Source organism: Corvus kubaryi, unplaced genomic scaffold (genome assembly GCF_017639235.1).
Source record: "Corvus kubaryi isolate FWS band 111438036 unplaced genomic scaffold, C.kubaryi_AGA036_p1.0 37225, whole genome shotgun sequence".
Classification (NCBI taxonomy): Eukaryota; Metazoa; Chordata; class Aves; order Passeriformes; family Corvidae; genus Corvus; species Corvus kubaryi.
In genome coordinates this window covers 693486-715139 of record NW_024581064.1, presented here as the reverse complement: position 1 = coordinate 715139, position 21654 = coordinate 693486, and the positions used below count along the sequence as shown (strand labels likewise).

The 21654-nt window shown below is 51.1% G+C and overlaps 1 protein-coding gene across 5 annotated transcripts in view; it reads right to left on the bottom strand.

Annotated features, from left to right (window-relative positions):
* Window positions 1-21654, bottom strand: part of ZFHX3 (zinc finger homeobox 3) — a 395458-nt gene that overhangs the window by 68176 nt on the left and 305628 nt on the right. For all 5 annotated transcript variants that reach the window (XM_042022867.1, XM_042022869.1, XM_042022868.1 and 2 more), the window contains 2 exons: window positions 13251-15994; window positions 10818-11314 (listed from right to left, as the gene is read on the bottom strand). In XM_042022867.1, the coding sequence (XP_041878801.1) occupies window positions 10818-11314; window positions 13251-15948 (3195 nt within the window). In that variant the 5' untranslated portion in view covers window positions 15949-15994. The remainder of the gene's footprint in view (window positions 1-10817; window positions 11315-13250; window positions 15995-21654) is intronic.

Sequence of the window (21654 nt, the reverse complement as noted above, 5' to 3'; positions counted from 1 at the left end):
CGCCTCCAGCACTCTCTCATGGGGCATTTCCAGAGTGCTGGGGTTGCATTTCCATTCCAGCAGCTCCCCCCAAGCACAGGGCTGGGGGCCCTGGTCCGCACTGCAGCCAAGTGCTGCATGAGTCCACTGCGTCCAGAAGGAATCTGCTCAGTGAGATGCAGGGAACCATCCGACTCCTCTAGTATCCAAGCAGAATAAAAGGCCAAGGCAGCAGAGCAGACACACAGAACATGGGACGTTTCCCAATCCCAATCTTCAGTGGGGACATTCCCATGCAGCCTGATGGGATCTGACAACAGCAGGGCTGGCCTCAGGTGATGGACACACGTTCGCACCCTGCCCAAATGGTACCAGCTTGCAGAACCACACGAAGAGGGAAATGTACCACAACATCCATTTACAAAGCCCCAGCACTGACACCACTGCGGTGCCATGGCTGTCCCCATTCCCACAGCTGGCAGCCAGATGCACACAGATGCTGCACAAGGGGAGTCTCAGCAGAGGTGACAAGAACACAATGACCACTGACTTTCAGCACATGGGACCAGCTCCACACAAGGATATGGAACTGCTCCCTTCTTCTGGGGGGCCATCAGGCCTCAGCTATGCCTTCATGAGAAGAAATGTTCAATTTTGCCTCCCCCCTGAGGAGGCAGAGCAGGGAGCCCTCCTGATGCTGCAGGAACCAGACAGACCACATTCACCTCACAGATAGACAGCACTTTGTGCCCTCCACTGCCTTGGGTCTGAACTGTTGACCTCACTGGAGCAGCTCAGGTTTCCAAACTCTCTTTTCCTCATGCCAAGCAGAGCTGATGAGGCAGGATGGAGTACCCTCTGCCTCGCCCCCCAGCCCTGTGGTGGGACGACATCCCCTCTGCCTCAGCCCTGTACTTGCAGCAAGAATGTAAACAACCCCTTCAATCCTCACAGCTGCTATTTCAGACTTTTTAACTCAACACAGCTATTACATGGCATTTCCCCCATGTGCAGTCTGTGCACAGTGCAGCCCAGCCCAGGCTGCCTGGGACTTGCTCCTCCCTATGGAACAGGACACCCTGGGGTCTCCCTGGCAGCTCCCAGCAGCCTGCGCAGGCATTTTGAACGGGGTCCATGAAGTCTGTTTAACCAGCATGATGTGTGCAACAGAATCACAAAGAAACAGGCATTTAAAGTGACATCTGTTGGATTAATTAGCTGTGTAATTAGCCTCCCCTCTGTGGAGACAGGCTTTGTTACTGCTGCCTGAAACTTCCCCAGGTGATTCTCTTTGTATCCATCCTTCCCTGAGCACACGGAGGAGCAGAGTGGGTCAGATGGGGCTGTACTGCCTGAATGAGGGGCAGGAGACAGCCCAGAGGCCACGGGGCAGCTGAGGGGCAGTAACTGGGTCAGAGAATCCCAACCACCACATCTATGTGGTGGAACCCAAACAGGAACATGCATCAGCTTGAGCAGGTCTGCAGGTTTGCCCAGAGATGAAAGGCAGGGATACAAGTCAGGCATTTACGTCCTACCCAGTTAGATCAGAACATCTCTGTCTCCTGCAACCAGCTCCTCACCTCCCTGGCCTTCGATCCCAGAGCTGACACAGGGGGTTACAGCAGGCTCAAACAGCTGAGGGACACAGCAGCCACTGCACGTCTACCCGAGCCACGGCCAAGTCAGCAGAACAGAAAAATCCCGAGGTAATCTCTAGGACAAAGAAGAAACCCGGGATCCTGGAATAGCTGCACTGCACGGATGGTTTGATGGCCAGATGCAGGTACCTCCCTGCTTTAAAGCAGAACGAGAGGGATGCTGAGGGGGGACAGTGTGCTGGGCTCTGCCCCGCAGCCCTGTGCTGGGGGCACCTGGCCTTGCCTCTCTGCCAAAGCTACCTGGAGCCAAGGATCTCCCAACAGCTGCAGCCAGGCTTACCAGAGCCCGTCCAACCGTACCCCAAGGCACAACTTCCAGAGAACCTGTTGCACAAGTGTAACTTATTGCCTAATTTGCCTTGCAGAACTTGGCTACACACGTCACAGCGCAGGGGCAAGATTTTTAGGACTGGCAAGAAGGAGCAAAAGCCCATTACGGTATTAAGTTATGTATCATGCATACATTATTTATGGTAATTTAATGAATTCCCTATGAGACAGCAAACACAGAACCTCCCATGCTGCTTCCATAGCAATTTTGGGGACTTTGTTACAACAGTTTCTTTAGGAACAGCTCAGTTAAAGCTGGAGAAGGACAACGCAGCATCCCGCAGCCCAGTGCACTGGCACAGCCAAACAGAAATCGGCAGTCCATGCCAGGTCACATAGAACAGGTTGGGGAAAGCATCTTGTGGGCTCCTTCCCAGCCTTCAAAGCAGCCCCCGCCAGAGATGGATGCTAATGAATGCCCATCCATTATTTAATGAGGTCGTCGCCAGCAAGCCTACAGCCGCAGAACTGGTGCTTGGCCAGGGCTGGTACCCAAGGCACTGAAAACATGACCCTGCCCAACCAGGAAAGCAACTAAGAGCATTCTGAGGGCTTCGAGGCATATTACCTGCGTTGAGGAATCCATCTGGTCCACGTAGCTGAATTCAAGACACAGACTGAAATGCAGATTGAGCTCTGGGTTCGAGCCCAGGACAAGAGGCCGTGAGTCGCCAACCTTTGAGATAACAAAGGGCACGAATATGGGTGACACCAGGCAGGCAAATGGACACTGGGAGACACAGCAGGAAATGGGAATTGCCAGCCTCTAGGATAACCAAGGAGATTGGAGTCCAGTAACACCAGCGAGGTGGATGGACAGGGAGAGAGGGGAAGGAGCCCAAACCTGGAGACTTGTGCGTGGGTAGACTGCGAGGGTATAAAAGCCCAGGTGCTCTTTTGTTGGGGGTCCCTCCACAGAGGCACCAGCTCAAAGTGTTTCTGTGTTACTACAGCAGGAATGAATGGCTTTATGGAATGAGTCATCTGAGACTGTGCCATGGGAAACCTGGGGTGGAACTGGTGAGGAAGCCTGGTCTGACTGGGTGAGTGGGGGGTGTGGGGAGTCATGCGGGACCCATCGGGTCACTGGAGGCACCACGGGAGGGGCTTTGGTCCCAGCAGTGAAAGTCTCTGGCCTTGGGAGCGTGACTGCTCAGGAGTCTCTGGAATGGGCTGACTGGGAAGCTTCCTTAACAACCTCTGCAAAGAGAAACACGACCGCCCAGAGGGAGCGTGGGATCCTCAGGGGGAACTACTTGAGCACAGCTCTTCAGCGCACGCTTTGAGCCCTGCACCGCAGTGCTGCTTGCCTGCTTCAGCCTCACACCAAACTGTCTCCCAGCTCCTCTACCTCCTTGCTCCAGCACTCCTAAACCCTGACTTGTTCCAGTCCTACCAGTTTGTCTTCAACTGCGCATATCGGGTGTCTGCAGGAATGTGGGGAAAAGACCCTGACAAACATGCTGTGATAAGATCCTGACAAGCACACCAGGGTAAGACCCCAAAACCAGTTGGATAAGGCCACAACAAACAGGCCCGTTACCTGTCCTGGACAAACATCTCAGCTCTCCTGACTGAAGCTTCCCATGGCAGAGCTAAATCTGCAGGCAGGGGAGTAAATAGATGCCTACCACTCTGCTCACAGCAGCTGATCACCCAGAAGACAGTGCCAGTCTTTTGGATCTGGACCAGCATCTCTCCCTTCACACTCTCCTCTGCAGAGCAGGGACTTCCCACACCAGCACAGGAGGGACAGAGGGTCACTGACAGCTTACACCACCAAGGCAAGGTCTGCCAGAGCTTTTGTCAGCAGCCCTGCACCAAGGCTGTGGCCAGAACCACCTTGTCCTCTCCCTGAACATCCCAACAACAAGCATCACCTGACATGGGAAAAATTCCTGCTTGGAAATTTAAATACTCATCCACATGTTCCAAAATTACCAGGATAAAAGAATGAACCATAAACACAGACAGAACTGGCATCGTGCATGGGAAAGGGTCAGATGCACACCGACCTTCCATCAACATGACACCTTGTTTTGAGATGACACCTGAGGCTCAGAACAGCTTTGCAAGACCACCCCCCGCTGCCCCGTGCTGAGCCTCTGTCCCTGCTGACCCATAGCTCTGGGTGAATAGGGAGAGCCAAGACCCACTCCCGCTGCTCTGCCCACGGGCTACTACAGAAGCCAGGAAAAACTCAGCTTACATAGATTTGGATAAAACTTGACAAGGTGTTTTTCTGTTCGTATTTCTTTTCTTGTGTTTGGTTTGTTTAGTTGGGTTTTGTAGCCCATTCTCACAAGTACTTTGAATTCTACACCCTGTTTGATTGCAGGCTTTTAGCTCCATGTTTTGGGGAGCTTCTGGTTCCTGCTGTGTGATCAGGGCTCCTGCTCCAGCTGCACTCTCACTCCTTTGCTATTTACACTGCTTTTACAGGGTGGTTTCTTTACTAAGCTGCTGGCTGCACATGGCTCAGCACCTACTGGAAAAGCGTTGAAAGAAAAACCTAAGTGGCAGAGGCCCATAAATAAAACATAGAGCAAGCAATGCTGTGTGCTCTCAGCAGTTCTGATTCCAGCCCTTTCAAAAAGCAGCGCAGAGAAAGGGTGAGCTCTGTGATCCTCTACTAGCGGACTTTGGTATTCAATACCTGAAGGAAGGTAAAGACATCTTTTAATGCCAGGGTGACACCATGGAGGAATCCATCACTCAGAGGAACGTGCAACCCCACGAGGGAGGTGTCTCAAGAGGGTTAAACTGATACTGAGAGCTTTTTATATCAAAATACTTGTCAATCCCAACAGGACCGAAAGTACCGGATCGTAAGGGTCTGTCCTTCTCACATTGGCAGTTCATAAGCTCCTTTCATTATGAGTTTATCCAAGACTAGTGGATGCAGATTTAAATTAAAGGTTTTGGAGACCATCTTTAAAAACAACTTTGTAGGGAGACTTAAATGAGTATTAATTTCCCTTGTGAAGCTGCCACTGGAATTTGTCTTAAACCTTAGAGGAAATCAGTTTAAAGTCCCTCATATGCTGTAATTTAAATAGGCTTCAGGCACAATTTGTGTTGCTCAAGAGTGTAATTCAGAGCTCTGACGTTGCATCTGTATTCCAAGAGATAAACTTGCAAAAATAAAGCCAAAACACACTGAAGGCAGACAGCGATGAAATCAAAGGTTAACAGAGCTCTAAATCTCGTAATGAGCATGACAGATTTTCTGTGAGCAACTTTACCCCAACAACCTTAAAAGGCAGAGACGGGAGGAAGTTTGTAATAAATATCAGAACCCAAACACGTCTCCTTTTGCCCACGACATCATCTGGGTATTTCAGAACTGAATCAGCCCAGCTCCTGGCAGCTTCAAGTGGAGCTCTCTGGCAGGTCTGTGGCCTGGAGCTGGGCTGCTCACCAGAGCTTTCCTACACTCAAGTCCTACAGGGAACATCTCCTGTCAGCCAAGTGGTGGAATGAGAGGACTCTCAGCTCGACCTTACCACAGAATTATGGCAAGACTAACTCACACCAATGCAAAAGCAGCAGTATTTCATTGAACCAGCAATTTCCAGAGCACTGAAAATTATGAAATACACAAGTTCTCCTCCACCCTGGATTCCTGTGTCAAGCCAACTTCAAAGTCAATGGTCTTTACCCAAGTCATTCCAGCCATCTGCCATTCCTGCAACTTTCTCTGGTATCTTCTAGGGCTTTTTTTTAAGCCTTCCTAAAACAAAGTTGAGCACAATATTGAACCATGAGACAAAGAGAAGACATACACAGCTCACATATTGTCCCCTTGCCCTTCTGCTTCCCACTGACCATTGAGGCAATGTCTTCAAAGAGAGTGGCAGTAATTCCCCATCTTGCTTGCAGGAAGAACAATTTTAACCCCCTTTTTTTTGTTTTCTTCTTTTTTTTTGCATGTGGGGAAGCAGGAAGCCTAGCCGCCCCTCCTCTCCTCACCCCCCCGCCTCCAGCAGGGCTATCTGCCCCCCATCCCTCTAACACTGTGACACCAAATTCCATCAATCATTTCCTGTGGAATCACTTGATGTTGTAAAGTTCTTCTGCAACTGTCACAGCTTTACTTCTAAGCGGTACATTATTTTTGCCTTATAGCTGATTTTTAAGATTGCTTTCAACTCTGTGTTTTGATCACTTACAAACACAGAAACCTCCTGTATCTTTCCAATCTTTTTTCTCCATCGTGGAAAGTTAGGCCTTCTGTTTCTCATCCTTCACCTCCCCACCCATGCCCAGACCTCTTTCCCAGTCTGTTCATGAAGAATCTTATCAAAGACCCTGGGAATCCCTTGCCCATATGGACCAGCCCAGCCCTGCCTGTAGCCTGGCTGACTCCTTCAAACAACTGAAGTGCTGCAAGAACCTCTCTTCCAGAAGTCTGCTTTTCCCCTTCCTAATCCATACGCCTACTAAGACTTTTCCATTACAGGTTCTATCAACTTGCTGACTTAATGCTTTGCAACTTCTGGCCCATGCTACTGCCAGGAGCCTCTGCCCCCTCCTGTGGGGTTCCTCCAGAACTCTTCAGAGCGCAGTCCTGCTAAGACAGTGGCTTTTTCCTTCACAGTTCCTCCACATGAGACCACCCTTCAGGATTTACCCTCCATACAGAGGTATTTTTCAATTTTGTTTTTAAACGCCCGAGGGGAATTTTCCCCCCTTCCCCCCCCCCCCCCCCACCCCGTAACACAGGCCTTCTTCCTTTTCCCTACCTCCACATGTAATACTTTCCTATTTGATCACATTCGCCTTTCTGTGGACTTTGGCTGGGTTCCCCCCTGCTCTGTTTTCTCAGGGGTTGTTACATTTAACACATACACCTAAGGTGCTTTTTGGTAACTCCTCTGTGACCCACACATATATCACACCCTTTACTGTATCTAACAGTAGCTCACCCATTTTCATGTAATTTTAACTTCAAAGCTAGCTACTACTACAGAAGGTACTCTTTTTGTCTGTTTCTATTATGGAAGGGCATTGAACTCAAATACATTGCCATCATCATCATCATTCTGTAACTACATCTCATACAATATTCCATGCACCCTCTGGGATTAAAACTTTTTGGGGATTTTCCAACAAATTTCTTTGAGAATCCTGTGGCCGGCAAAGGAGACACAAGCTCCTGTGGGAGAGGGATGATGGGACAATGCTGCTCCACGGTGGAACTGAGGCCTTCTGCTGGGTGTGCAGCTGCACATCCTCCTTCCCTTCCCACAGGTCAGCTTCGCTTCTGTCCGAGTCAGCACAGGTCCACAGTTTCATCATCACTAGCACCATGAGCACTGATATTAAAGAGTCATTTTCCTGCACACTCTGCATCTCTAGCTAACAAAGAGCCTCTATGCATGGCACCATGTAACCCAAGCCCTCTCCCTCAGACTCCCTATTCCCTAAAAAAGTGAACTCAGCACTTGGAAACACTGGAAAGGAAGACACTGAATGAACTCATTGAAGGCACTTGCTGGCAGTCTGGCCAGCAGCGTGTTTCTTCAGTAGTTCTTTGTTTAAACTTCTTCTGAGCTGCACATTCTGAACTAGAGATTGTCAGGAAGTTGTAGGAAATGTCCACACCTGGCTCCTTCTCAAGCAGATTAATTCCTTCTGGAAACTCCACCTGTGCAGCAGACACTGGGAACTTGTGCCCAACCTCTTCCAGCTGTGTGGAACACTGCTGCTCTGCTCCACGCCTGGTCTCAAGCTCTGCGGTCACGAGGAGACGAGCCCTGGTTGCTGTTGCAGGGAGCTGCACTTGTCTCTGCTCACAACCATCCCTGTCACCCAGCCCAGGCTGCACCACGTCCCTCGGGCTGTCCCAGCTATGGGAGGAAGGGTCTTCAAACCCATACTCTACCTCAAGCCAGAACACCCATCTCAAAAATGTAATGCCATGCATTGACAATGGTGCTCTTGCTTTCCAGGGAGCTCTTCAGGATAGAAATCCCCTCAGTCACCCAAGGTGGTCAGCAGTCACAGGAGAGGCACAGGCACCATGTTCCCCCAGCAACTCCCAGATAAACAACAGGATTTCCAGTTTAGTCACAGAATTTTAAGGGGACAGCAAGGAATTGGGAGAACACAACAATAAACAAAAGGCTAGCAGACCTTTCCAGTTTTTTGCCATTCCTCTCCCCTTACCCCTGATGGGGAAGGGGCCTGATGGAAGCTATTGCGATGTGCAGGACAAAGATGGCAGCAGAAGACCAGACCTTCTCCCCTGGCACTGGGAGCGTTGCAGGAGAAGACTAAAAGGTTCACCCGACTACAGACTGACAGTGTCTCCAGATCACATTTTCTGGCAGCAAGTAACACTGACAGAAGTGGCACTTGGGCAATACAAGCAGCCAATAACATGTGATTTAGGAAAAAAATGGCAAAAGCAGCAGAATAAGGAGGATTGTGTGTGATAAGCCCAGTGTGTGCTCTCACCCAGCAGCATCTGGAGAGGATTTTCTCCAGCAGGCAGGGAAGAACTCGATTACATCCAGTTAACTGTGCTCTAAACTGATTATGCATGTGCCAGGCTAATGGATTACATTAGCAAGAGGAAAAATAACATCCAATCAATCTCAATTTACTGCAGACCACACCAAGGCCTGAGAGAAGAGAAACCATTCTGTGAACTCCCCCCGCTGCCGCTGCATCCCTTCAGTTATCAGCAGAGACAAGGCGCTACAGCCGCTCCAAGGACCGGAGAGCTGCGCTGGAGCTCATCTGATCCATGCCTCATCCAGAGAGAGGCTTTTCCACTAAATCAATCCCTGATTCCAGCTATGCTGAAGCAAGATGCTGTGAATCCAGCCATCCACCAACCTCTGCTCCAAGCTTTATCCAGGCATACTAGAAGGCCAATATATGGAGCATCCAAAGGAATCCATTATTCTGAAACACGTTATCCTTCAGCTGGTGTTTCACTGCTGTTGTGTCAGAGGCAACACAGGGCTGTAGCAGCACTGACACTGTCCAGGCCTCTCACAAACCTGAAAACTGACAATTCCTCTTTGCCTGCCTAAGGAAAACATCCTAGGAATCTTTATTACAAGAACCTATGCCTGTTCTCCGACACTGGTAGGATTGTTTTTTTCCCTTTCTTCTTTTTTTTCCCCCTTTTCTTTCCCCTCAGTGAGAGAATTCTAGTGCCCCAATTGTTTTGCCCCAGTGGAACCCACTGTAGATGAAGGGCCTGGATAAAGAAAACTTAAAACCTCTGCAATACAGACTTAACAGTATTACATGTAAAAAAATCATAATATAGTTTTCAAACAACTCTCTTGTACCCCAAACTGACCTCCACAGAGAAGATTCAGTTCCCTCAGCTGGGTTCTTTAAGTCTCACTGGGGCTCTCCCGCCCCCAGTTTCCAAGCTGTGTAACTCTCTCAGGTCTCCTGCACACCAGAGAGCAGAGGTGTATGTGCAGACCTGATCATTTCCAGAGCCAGACTCTGCTGGGTGAGGCTGGATCCCAGCTCAAGATGGAACAGTCACTGTCACAGCCATCCTGGCCTCAACAGTGAGCTCTGAGAAACAAAACCCCGCTCTGAGCAGCGCCCCACCAATTCCAGGTAGGTCCAACAACCACAGCTCGAGGTAAACCTTTTATGATGCTCCTGGCTATCTCCTTCCTCCCTGAATTTGCTGGAATTGTTCATTCCTCAGAAAAATCCAGAAGTTTTGAAAATGTGTCTACACTGTGATGTGGGTAGGTACTGTAGGGCTCAATGTCAGGTCTTAAATTCCCATTACATAAAGAAAAATTTTCAAAGAAATAATTAAAAATCACAAGGTACACTCTGTGTGTATATAAAGAAACCTCACCACATTTGGGAGAAAGCAGGAAGAAAAGGATGAGGACAGAATGAATATAAAAAAACCTGTGAGAAATGAGCAGACAACGAGCGGGAGAGCACATGTGAATGGAGGGGATGCGGCTGCTGAGATTTATGGCAATTCGTACCTGATTGTTCATACTAAAGCTATTATGGGATGATTAGAGAAAAAGGTGAAGCTTTAAGTCCAGTGAAAATCAATAGAAACGTCTGGAGCAATTCTGCTGCACGAGTGAAAGGACTATTTACTGTATCCGGAGCTCCTCTTGGGTTACAGCCCACAGGGTTCGGGCCAGCAAGGGGAGGGGGTTGGGGACGAGACAAATGAGACTGGAAAGAGATGATGGTTATAAAGACAACACAGAACGAGGGGGGATGGGAGGAAAAGTAAAGACAACAAGACGGGAGTGACAGCCCAAATACCGCTGTGGATGAAAACACACAATGCCTCCAACGTGCATGGCCGCGCACACGCTCACGGCTCCTCTTCAGCCTCCTCCCTTTCCCAGCCTCCAGCAGCACTTTGCTTACAGATCCCAGCGCTGACGTACACAGAGCACAACAGCACCACAGCGACGGCCCCTCCATCCGCCCAGCGCCACGACCAGCACACTGACCACAGTGAAAGCCTTCAAGCGCCACAAAGTGACAAACTCGTATGGGAAAGAGCCAACAAACCACAGGCAAATGTCACCTTGCACAACTTCTCAAACAGTGATTGCTCAATTTCTGTGCAGAGTATCACAGCTGCACTGTCATAAGACACCGAGCCCCCTCTAAAGCACTGTGGCGTGAACATCAACTGGCCTGAAGCCTGGACAACCACAGTCACTAACAGAACACAGGCTGAAGAGCTGCAGCATGAAGTGGGATTGGATCCCAATGGAGAGCTCTGAGCAGCTCATCTCCAAAGGGTCAGAGTCCATTGTGGTTCAACATAGATTTTCCTTGGAAAATGAAAGAAGACAAAGCAGAGCCAACCCTTACCTTATAAAGCTTCAGGCTGGCCTCATGCCTTGAGTTCACGGTGTGAAGACGTAGCTTCTCCAGACTGTTGGTGTAGTAGTCACATGCGTTGCATTTCAGATGGACTGGGTTCCCAATGGCCACGCACTTGAGCCTCCATTCGTTGGCTTTGCCCCCCTCCTTGATATGTGCCACCAGCTGGTATTTCTGCACATGCTTGTCTGTCTTACAGTGCAGCTGGAAGTTGGCCTTGAGCTGTGTGTTGTAGCGGCACAGCTTGCACTGGTACGAGTCCCCCATCACCGCCTTCCACTCGTCCTCAGGGAGGCTTCGCTCCACGTTCATGTGGAGGCCCAGCATGTCCAAATTATCTGTAGTGAACTTGTTGCACACAGCACACTGGAAGAGCTTCAGCGACGGGTCATTCGTTTGCGTGAAACTTTCACCCAAGTTCATGAGCTCCTCAGACACCAGCTGTCCACCACCCAACCGCATGTCCAGCGGGATCTCGCCACCCACTGCACGAAGAAAAAAGAGGAAGGAGAGGTCAGAAAGGCTGAATTCTTGCCAGAAGATAAACACAGAGCAGAACATAAGCTGCTCCCAAGAGCCACCTGTGTACCCACAAACACACAGTGATACCACACGCAGCTGTCCCTTCGCCCACTCCTCCGTGTTGCTGGTCTGCACCAGAGCTGACGAAAAGAGTCACTGCAGCCAGCGCAGAAGGCTGGGAACAGACTACAATCACCCTTGCTACCCAGTTGCTGAAGGATCATCCAGCCCTCTGCCCATCAAAGGTGGTGAGAAAAACCCTACAGACTTTGAGAGGATGAAGAATTCCATAGCACCACATTGAAAGTTTCTGTGGCCATTTCAAGAACAGCGTTAATACTTCATTCTGTTTTTTCTTGCCTCCCAGGAGAAGCAAATGCTACCTCATGCAGTAGCTAAGCACAGTCTCTGTCACATAAAACAAAGGTCAACAGTCACAAGCCCAGGTGGTGGCTGCATCACAGGGAGGTCGCCACACTGCTATCGCAAGTTGGCAACAGTGCAGAACATGGCATGGACAGAAACAACCTGAAAAGTGCTACTCCTGCACCATTACATCTCATCTCTTGTCCAAGAGTTCAAAATGGTGAAGAACCTTCTAAAAACAGTGCTGACAAGGTAAAGACAACTAATAATAGAGTGTGAGAGCATGTCAAGGAAAGCCAGGAGGACCCTGTGTTTGTCAGGCTGGCTCTTCAAAGCAGAGCTCAACTCTGCTCACTCACAGCTACTGAGCACAACAAGCTCCTACTCACACCAGAGGACCTGAGAGATGCAGACAGAGAAACTCTGTACCAAGCACAGAGACCACCAGGACCCCTGTGCCACATCGCTCTCCTTTTCCGTTTTTAAGACATTTATGGTCTTTCTACAGCTTTTTGGTATTTTACCTTGATTTGATGTCACAGCTCAGCTTAACAATCCTATGAAAGGAAACCAGGTCACCAATTCATCAGTTAATCAAAAAGAGATGTTATTTCCTAAACTTTTCATTTCCTACATTGCAACCTATTTGCTAAGAAGCAAATGCTCTTTAAGTTACTCTCTCCTGAACTCACCACGCAGGAAAAACCCAAAAGCAGACTCTTCTGAATTATTAATGTTCTGCTCAGTTTTGGACCGAAGTGTAAGAATGGGAAAGATCTGCTTCACTTCTCGCAAAGCTGACAGCGTGTGCATCCGAGTCAAAAGGGCCAAGCCGGTGTCAAGTGCTTATTAACAGGGGCAGGGCCTCCCTCTGCAACCCTCAGTGTGAGATCTGCAACCATCGCTCTCCAGGCAGCTCACGGACATCCAAGGCCCTGTCATTTACTGTAGAAGCTTCAGTTAAAACGTTCCCAACTTATCACAACTGCCCTGTGCTTCAGTAAGGAGGGGCTCTGAGCTTCAAAAGCCTCCAATCCCATCATCCGTCACTCTGGCAGCAGTGGAACACCACCCCTTCCACCCCTCTCAAACCTGCTTACCTTGTCTTCTCAAGGCAACACAGTGTGGAACAAACCGGCCCCGAACAAATGCACCTGCCTTTGGGAGTGCCAGCAGCTGACTGCACCCTCTCTCAAAGCTATCCACCAAACTACTCCCACTCCTCACCAAACCCAGGAAAAGTTCTCAGGAAACACTGTAGTTAGGATGCTTTCCACAATGAGGAAGAACGTTCAGCGCATGGCATCTGTAACCCGTATCTGCTGTTGCATTAACTCCCTACGAAAACTCTTCGAAAATGTACCAGAAAAGCCACAAGATGAGAAAAACTGCTCTGGGTGAACACAGATGAGAAATCTGCACTGTGCAGCCTCCATCCTTGACCACCACAGAAAGGCAGCTCATGGGGCCACAGTGCCAGACCCCTTTGCTGGCTCTCTCACATGAACATGGTGGAAACCCCTTCAGCCTCACCTAGAGATGGAGCCATCGTTGCCATGGGGTTGGTGGGATCGAGCTGGAACCCCCCCATCATGAACTGTCCATCTGAGGAAGTGCTGTCCATCTTCAAGTTGGGAAGGTTCATGTTCTGCGCCAGGTAGTACTGGTAGAGCTCGGCCTCAGCAGGGGATGGCAGGCTACCGAGGCCCAGGTGCCGGTTATGTTGGATTTGGGACATGTTTTGCTGAAGCAGCATCATATTGTGCATGTGCTTCTCACTGGTCATGTGAATCCGAAGGTTTCTAGCTACGTTGGTCTCATAGTCGCACACCTCGCACCGCCATGTAGGTTTGGTTTTTGGTTTGGTGGGGGAGGGAGCCCCACAGGTGCTACCAATGTTGGCGGCGGCGGCTGCTGCGGCGGCAGCAGCTGCCGCCGCTGCCCCTGCGGTGTGGCTGAAGACTTGCTCTCCCCCTCCGTTCTGCAGGTTCTGCATGTTGTTGAGATGCTTGTCAGACTGCATATGAATACTGAGGTTGCCTTTGGTAGTTGTGGAGTAGTTACAGACCTCACAGCGGAAGGGCTTGTAACCACAGGTGTAGCTCTCGCCCCGCGCCAGACGTGGGTGCGGCTGCCCGCTCTTGCAGTAGACACAGGAGCCACCTGGCTCGGGATGTTTCTCCTTCATGTGTGCCTCAAGCGTCTGCTGGTACTTGTAGTGCCAATTGCACTTGGGACACTTGAGTGTCTTACACGAGTTGCGAGAATGCATCATAGTCATGTGGCCACCCAGCGACCGCGAGGAGCCCAGGACCGTGTCACACTTCGGGCACTCCACGCCGCTCCCCGAGGGGCACTCCCCACCCCCAAGTTCACAGAGGGGGCCAGCATGCTGGTGATGGGAGATGTAGCTCCCGTCCTCGCCCTCTGCACTCTCATTTGGTTCTGGTGCTGTGGCATTGTCTTTATTGGCACTTTCATCGATAAAGTCCAGCCTCCTGCTGCCCTCGGCCACACTGGCTCCGCCGCCCTCATTGTTAAAGCTTAAGTGATTCCTCCTGTTTGCACCATCAAAGACAAAGGAAGAAGCAGAATTAGAACTAGTAGAAGCCGTGCCCCTCGACAGGGTCTGGAGCACGTTAGGCATTAAGGGAGAGTTAGAAATGCTTTGGTTTGAGAGAGCAAGGTCCTTTTTGCTGCTGCCACTGCCTGCCACAGCCCCAACATCCTCCTGGGGCCGGTCCTCCAGTTCATCCTCCAACTCGTTTGGAAATAGTCCTTTGCAACCCTCATCATCCTCATCTTCTTCCTCTTCCTCCTCTTCCTCTTCCTCCTCTTCCTCTTCCACATCCTCCTCCTCCTCCTCTTCCACCTCCTCGGCTGGCTCCACTTTTTCCAAGAGGCTGTCCTGGTCGTCCCCCTCTTGCTTCTCCCCCTCTGCCACCCCAGGGTCCTTCCCCTCCGAGGATTTGGTGGGACTGGAAGCCAGCGGGCCCAGGGGGACTGAGGTAATGGGAGTCTTCAGCGCTGAGCTGGTCAGCCCACCCAGGTTGAGGAGTGCACTGGGGGCCAGGACACCCGTGGCTGGTGGCGGCTCAGCTCCACCAGCCGCCCCGGCCTGGAGGGCCTGCTCACCTTCCATGCAAATGCCACTGAATTTACCATAAAAACTGTGTCCAGGGCCTATGAGGTTAGCTGCGGAAACGAGAGGGTGCTGAAAGGTTTTGTTTTTTGGTTCCAGAAAGCTGACAAGGGGTTCCTTGTCTTTGCCTATCCCTTGGATGATAGCGGAGATGTTCTTATTGCTAAGAATTTTCCGCTCCTCCTCACTCAGAGTCATTCGGTGGTCGTGCACGGCATGGGTCACGAACGAGCGGACATACCCAAAGGAGAGCTTGCACAAGAAACACATCAGGATGGGCTTCCTCTTCCCATAGAGCACAAAGCCATCGAATTTGGACAGGTCCACATTGTTGGGAACATCTTTGGATACACAGGAGCTTTTGGCAGAACCGTCGCTGTTCAGGTAATCCTTGTTGCTTTTGTGTCGCACATCGAAGACGCGGAAGCTGTGCAGGACGGGGCTGATGCCCGCCAGGGCTGAGGTATTCGGGAAGGCCTGGTCTGAGCTCTCAAACCACTTCCCGAAGGATGAGGCTATGTGGAAGGTGTTGATGATCTGTGGGTAGACAGGAGCGGCGGCAGAGGGCTCTCCCTGCTTGGGCAGAGAGTTCGGGAGCAGCGAGGGGAGAGTCCCGCTGCCGCCGGCACCCCCGCTTTGCACCAGCTGGCTGAGGCTCTCCACGATGTAGGCTGAGCCATCGGGCTGGTAGACGATCTCGCCGGCCAGGTTCTCCACGTCGCTCTCCTCCTCGCCGTCCTCGCTGCTCTCGCTCCCGCTCTCCCCCCGCAGTGGCGGGGGCGGGCGGGCGCCGGCGCAGCGGTGCTCCATGTAGCTCTGCAGGCCGGCGAAGGAGGCCGCGCACTGCCCGCAGCTCACCTCCTTGCCCGCGGGCTCAGCGCCGGGACCCGCCGCGCTGCTCTCAGGGACGCGCTCGGGGAAGGGGACCCTCAGGCTGTCCAGGGGGCTGCAGCTCTCCGCCGCGGGCTGCTCCATGCTGCCAGCCGGGTCAGGGAGGTGGGCGCTGTTGAGATCAGTCCATTGCTGGTGCTGAGGAATGCCGCACCCATTGTCCTTCCCGGGGATGACGGGCGAGTCACAGCCTTCCATGGCAGGGCTGGCACGGAGCGCTCATTGCACCCGGTACGGCTTGGACCTGCAGATGGGGAGAGGAGAGAGGCAGGTGAGTCAGGGTGTGCCCGTAAAGACCCCACCACCACAAGGGCTGCTGACCCTGCTCCTTGGAACCGAAGTGGGGGCTGGCGTGCCAAGATGGGCTCCAGGGACAGCCAGCCCAGCCTCAGGGAACGCACTCAGGGAATGAGCAATGGAAACATGTTGGCAGCAGTAATGCAAGAGGCAAACTGAAGGAACCTGGAAGGTGGCAAAAACCTCCTTAAAATCTTTCCTAAAGGGAGCCAGCAGGAAGATTGTAGGACCTTCACTGTCACCCCCAAGGCCTTTGGTCTTCAGAAAACAAACAAAATCATCATGGGAAAGAAACAAGACACGACAACAAAACAGTTCTGTGGCTTTATAACTTGGTAAAAACTCGTATTCTCTGGCTCCCCCTAAGGCAGATGCTGTTCTTCTGGGTGTTACCCTTCTGCTAATGGCTTGGGAAGCACAGACCCAGCCCTACCACACGCACACCTCAATGGGAGACCATGTGACCCAGAGCAACTCCCAGCGATTTTGGAGTAACAGCGCTCAGAATGCACAGGAGACGTAACTGCTCTGTTCTGGACAGAGTTTAAATACAGAGATGTCAGGAGAGAAACCAAACAGGAAATTCCAGATCTGACAAGGGTGCATCCTGGGGATTGGAAAGCGGTCAGCCCACCACGCTCCAGGAAGCTCCCAGAGATCCTGCAGGGCACAGCCTCTGCACACGGACTGCTTCCTCTCACCCCTGGAGACAAATGGTGGGTGCAGGTCCTGGAAGAGGAGGACAGCCTTCTCACTACTTCCATTCCACCAAATGAACGCGACTGGAGGATTCCCACCAACCACCAGGCAGTCAGCAGGCCTGAGCTACTGACCGCGGCCGACATCCAGGGCCCCCTGTCATCGTGACCCTCTTTGCTGCATCCGGTCAACAACTCCAACACTGCAATCCTAAAGGAGTCCTGCAATCCTGATGGAGCCCTCTTCAGCTGATAAAGAAAGCGTGAAGGGAACTGGAAACCTGCCAAAGAAGACATGAGCAGCTGCAGAGCAGGTGATGTGCCACAGCAGCACCATGTGAACTACCTGAATTAGTTCAAGGAAAGGAAAATGGAGTGACATTCAACGTTTGTTTTTTCTCGTTTCACTATCTCCCAGTTTATTTTCCTTTACTATACAAAGCCATCCACACCTCTGCTGAGTTCCCTAATGTGTTTGTACTTTCCCTTTACATTTTACTTCTGGTGAAGCTCAAAGAAAAAGCATTTAAAACTACCACTGAAGGCAAAGTAATACTCTGAAAGCCCTTGTGCAAAGATACCTGCAGAAGGACACGCAGCTGCAAGGGAGACACCATCCAACGTGTTCACACACAACATTACTCTACAGCACCTCCAGTCTCACCTTGCCTGGATTCTATGTCATACACAGCTGCCTCTGCAGTTGCACTGGGAATAAATAGGGATTTGCTCTGCAGTAACAGTAATCTGGTGCACTGAGCAGAACAAGAAGGAAGAGCAGAATCCCACTGCCAAAAGGCTCTGTCTGGGCTCTTCATCAGCCAGTTTTGTTCCCCTAGCCTAAAATAAGCTCCAGCCATGTAACGGCTCCTACTGCACCAGCTCTCTCCCTGGAACATTTGTCCTTAGCTGTGTGTTTTCCTTAAACTGATCCCAGATCCTTCTGCGTTGAGACTGCACGTTCACCTTCCCACAACACGCCTTCTCTCTCCCTTTTCACTGCTACTTCTGCACTGGCAACTGCAATCCAAATGGAACCAACACAGATTCATATGGGGAAAATGAGGAAAAAGAAACTCCATAAGCCTCACACTTTTGCCAAGTGAAGTTTCAGGAATATCCATGCAGACTTCAAAGCGCAACATGGAATGACAACACCCTACCAGTTCTTTTAGACACGGAGCATTGTGCAGGCCAGCACAGCCAGCTCCTGGGACACACAGCCAGGTGAGACATAGGCAGGGTCAGAGCGGTTCTGCCATCAAGAACTCCTGACTGGCAGGAGATGCCTGACTGACAGCCAGGCTGGAAGGGTTAGCAGGGCTGGAGGGGCGGGAGGGTTAACAGCCTGATTGGAAAATCAATGTAATAAATGCTTGGTAAGTTACAGGAACATGCGGGAAGAGGAGGCCGCGATTGATAAAGGACTGCAGCTTTGATGCTGCACTGGGGACTTGTTTATTGACAGGAAAGCCAATCTCTCTCCCGGCCCGGCCAGGCAGACCCGCACGCTCCAATTAATTGGTGGGCTTTTCTGCCTTGGCTTGCTTTAACAGCTCTCCCCCACTCACTCCAACTTAACCAGCTCAAGATGTGCTATGCCAAAGGAATCTTCTCTCCTCTCCCTTTCCTCAACACGGAGGAGCCCTTACACGGCATGTGGAAAAACCCAGAGCTGAAATGGCCAGCCCAAGCCCCGGACACAAGCTGAGCCCCTACACAAGCTCACACTCTTCTGATGGTTCAGTCACCATCACAGCTGTTCCTGAAGGGAGCACAAGGCATGAAAGTATTTGTTTCTATTCACACAGAAGCTGCAGGAATCATCTCTTGAAACTGAAAACAGCAACTTCCTTGCTAAAGCAAACCAGGTTCTAAGCAGGAGCACAATGCAGTTATTAGCCCACTACTGGGCCCTGCATCTTCCACCACCCCAGACTGCCCCTAGGCCACCTGTGTGGGGACACGGAGAGCTCAGATGGACAGACAGACATGGTGTGCTCCACACCTCCCATTCGCTCCCCCTGCCACCCTCTCTGCTCTGTTTATCAGCCAGTCAATAAGAAAAGGTAGTTCTTACTTAAGGAGGCAGAAGTCAACTCGTCAGGTCGATCAGCACTCTGTCTGTAAACATGGTTTCCCGTAAAATCAATGAACTCCAGTTACAGAGAGAACAGCCTGAGCGCCAGAGGCTCCGCGCTCTCACACCGCCCCAGCAGCAAAGAAGGGCTCTCCTGGTCCCTTCTGCAGCCTCACATCCCACCGCTGCCATGCCCACCCTGCCCCTGCCCCTTCCTCACCGCACCACTGCATCTCACAGCCCCCTGGAACCGATATGGGACCAGCCAGGGCAGCGCAGGCACCGCAGGCCAGGAGTGCTCTGCCAGGCACCCTGGCGGCCCAGAGCTGCAGGATGGCAGGTGCAGGTGACAGCACAACACCGTGTGCCCCACACTTGTGCCACCTTCCTACAACCAGGCCTGCAGCTGGCAGCCACGCTGTGCAGGACATGCACGGAGTCAATGCCTGTGGCCCCCCGTCATCTCCTTCCAGCGCCCAGCCCCATCCTCACAGGGACAGACATTCCATCTTCCAGCAACGCTCCCACCGAGGAGTGGCTGGTGCTAAAGCAACGCCCTGCAACCCCTGGCAAGCTGGGGGCTCCTGGGCACCCCCAGCCTGCGGCACCAGGCTGCTTCCTCCCTGGGGACGCTGGCAGCGGCGGGCAGCAGGGATGGAGCGGGAGGGAGGCGGGGGCTCCTGCTGTTGCCCAGGCTTCCCGAGAATTAAATATGAACAGCCGTGCTGTGTAATTTTAAATTGTTAATTAGCACAGGGTTAATTAGGCGGCCCTTTCACAAGAGGCTGTTTGGCAGTAAACCAAGACTGGAAGCAATGAGGAAGGAGGAAAACAAAAGGAGAAAGCGACAGTGAGAAACTGTTCCCTCAGCTAATGACCCACATGGCACCATGGAAAAAAGGGCGCTGAGGACACAGAGAAGACACAAGCAGATGCATTACACCCACAGCCATTACCTGGCCGACGGTCCCTGTAGGCTGCCCTCCGTCTGCCCAGCTGCACGGCACAGGGAAGAGCTCAGGCCCTCAGCCACCTCCAGGGTGCCAGTGGCTCATGAAAGCCAAAAGGGACAGAGATGGAAGGACAAGGACAGCACAGGACTAACGGTGCACTCAGACACTCTGCCCACACCCCTCCTCACACGCTCAGCCTGGCCTTCTGCAGCGTCCTCAGAAGGACAATGCCTGGCGAGTGTGGAGTCCAGGTCGGCCAAGAAGCTCCTGTCTCAGCAATGGCACTTGATGACACTTGTTCCAGCCTGAAAACTAGGGATGGACATACCAAAAGTGAGCAAGCAGCCAATTCAACTTCACAGTCACAGAAACACGAAATAGCTTGGGAAGGGAAGGGACCTTGGAGATCCCTGGGAACAGGTATGCTCAAAGCTCCCGAGAGCAGGAGCCCAGGCGGGGGGTGCAAGGCAGTCACTGTGACCCTCTGAAGCGGTGACACAACGAATCTGGAGCATCAAAGCTTTCTGTGTCACCTCCCCGCACCTGGCGTGCTACACAGCACTCGGGTAACACTTAGGAAATTGCAAATGGAAAGAAATGATAAAAATAATTGCCTAGGATCAAGAATTCAAAAATTAAGGAAGAACAGAATGTATGTTGCCAAAGCAACTTTAATTTTGCTCCTTTATGCATATGAATTATGATACTGCCTGCAATTAGGTGAGCACATGCTGCCTCACTTGGCAAGCAGGATGGTCACAGAAGAGGGTAAAACAAGGTGGCAGGAGCATGTTGTCACTTCATGTGATTTCTACAGCAGCTGCTATCACACAAATATGTGAAGAGTTACTTCCTAGAATAGAAAGATATTTTCAAATTTCCTCAGCAATGCTGGCTGGAGATTCGAGTGGCAATACCAAGAGTTTCAATTCCCAGTTCTGTAAAATCCTTCTATCTTTTAAGTTAAACAGAAGACATGGATCCCAGCTCTCACATTCATTAAGGTACCAGAAAGCAGCAAGATACCTGCCAGCCTAAGGGAAGTGCTGAGAACTCTGCAACAAGACCTAAGCTATTAGGATAAAATGGTACTTATGTGCCAAAACCTGAGCATAACAGGGAATGTGGATGCACAGTGTGAAGAATGATTTCTAGTTGGGGTTTTTCTGCCAGCATTTTACAACATCAGTGCCTTGGGATTCCTCTTATGCAATTCCTAACCAAAAAAACCATCCCTGAAAATACTGATGTATTTGCCAAGTTCAACATTTTAATGAAGAAATTACAAACTAATTTTTCCCTTTCACATAGCAAGTCATATTTTGCACCTCTCCAAGTGATACCGAGCTGTGTTTTGGCACACACCCTGATGTGGAGTTGTCTCACTGGCAAACACGGTCTGACAAGCAAGATGCCAGTCTTGCCAAATCCTGAACACCTGACATCTCTCTTCCTCTTTTGCAGTGAGGCTTTACCAACCAAAAGCCCAAGCTCAGTTCTGACTTCTTCCAGTGTTCTGCTGTATGCCAGACTGTTTCCATCTGGACACATGGCCATGTCCAATGCCTCTGCAGTGGGAGCAGAATTAACAAGCCAGCCCTGCCTGCTGGTGGAAGAAGCATCCAAACAACATTGACCCGTGGGTTCCAAAGAGTCTTGGGGCTGCAAGTCCTCACAAGCCAGTTGGTTATCCTGACAAAGCCAAGAATTCATAGAACTGAAGAATCATTTGGGTTGGAAAAGACCCTTAAGAGCAGCAAGTCTAACCATTAACCCAGCACCACCAAGGCCACCACTAACCCGTGTCCCCAAATACCACATCTACACGTCTTTTAAATCCTTCCCTGGGATGGTGACTATAACACTGCCCTAGGCA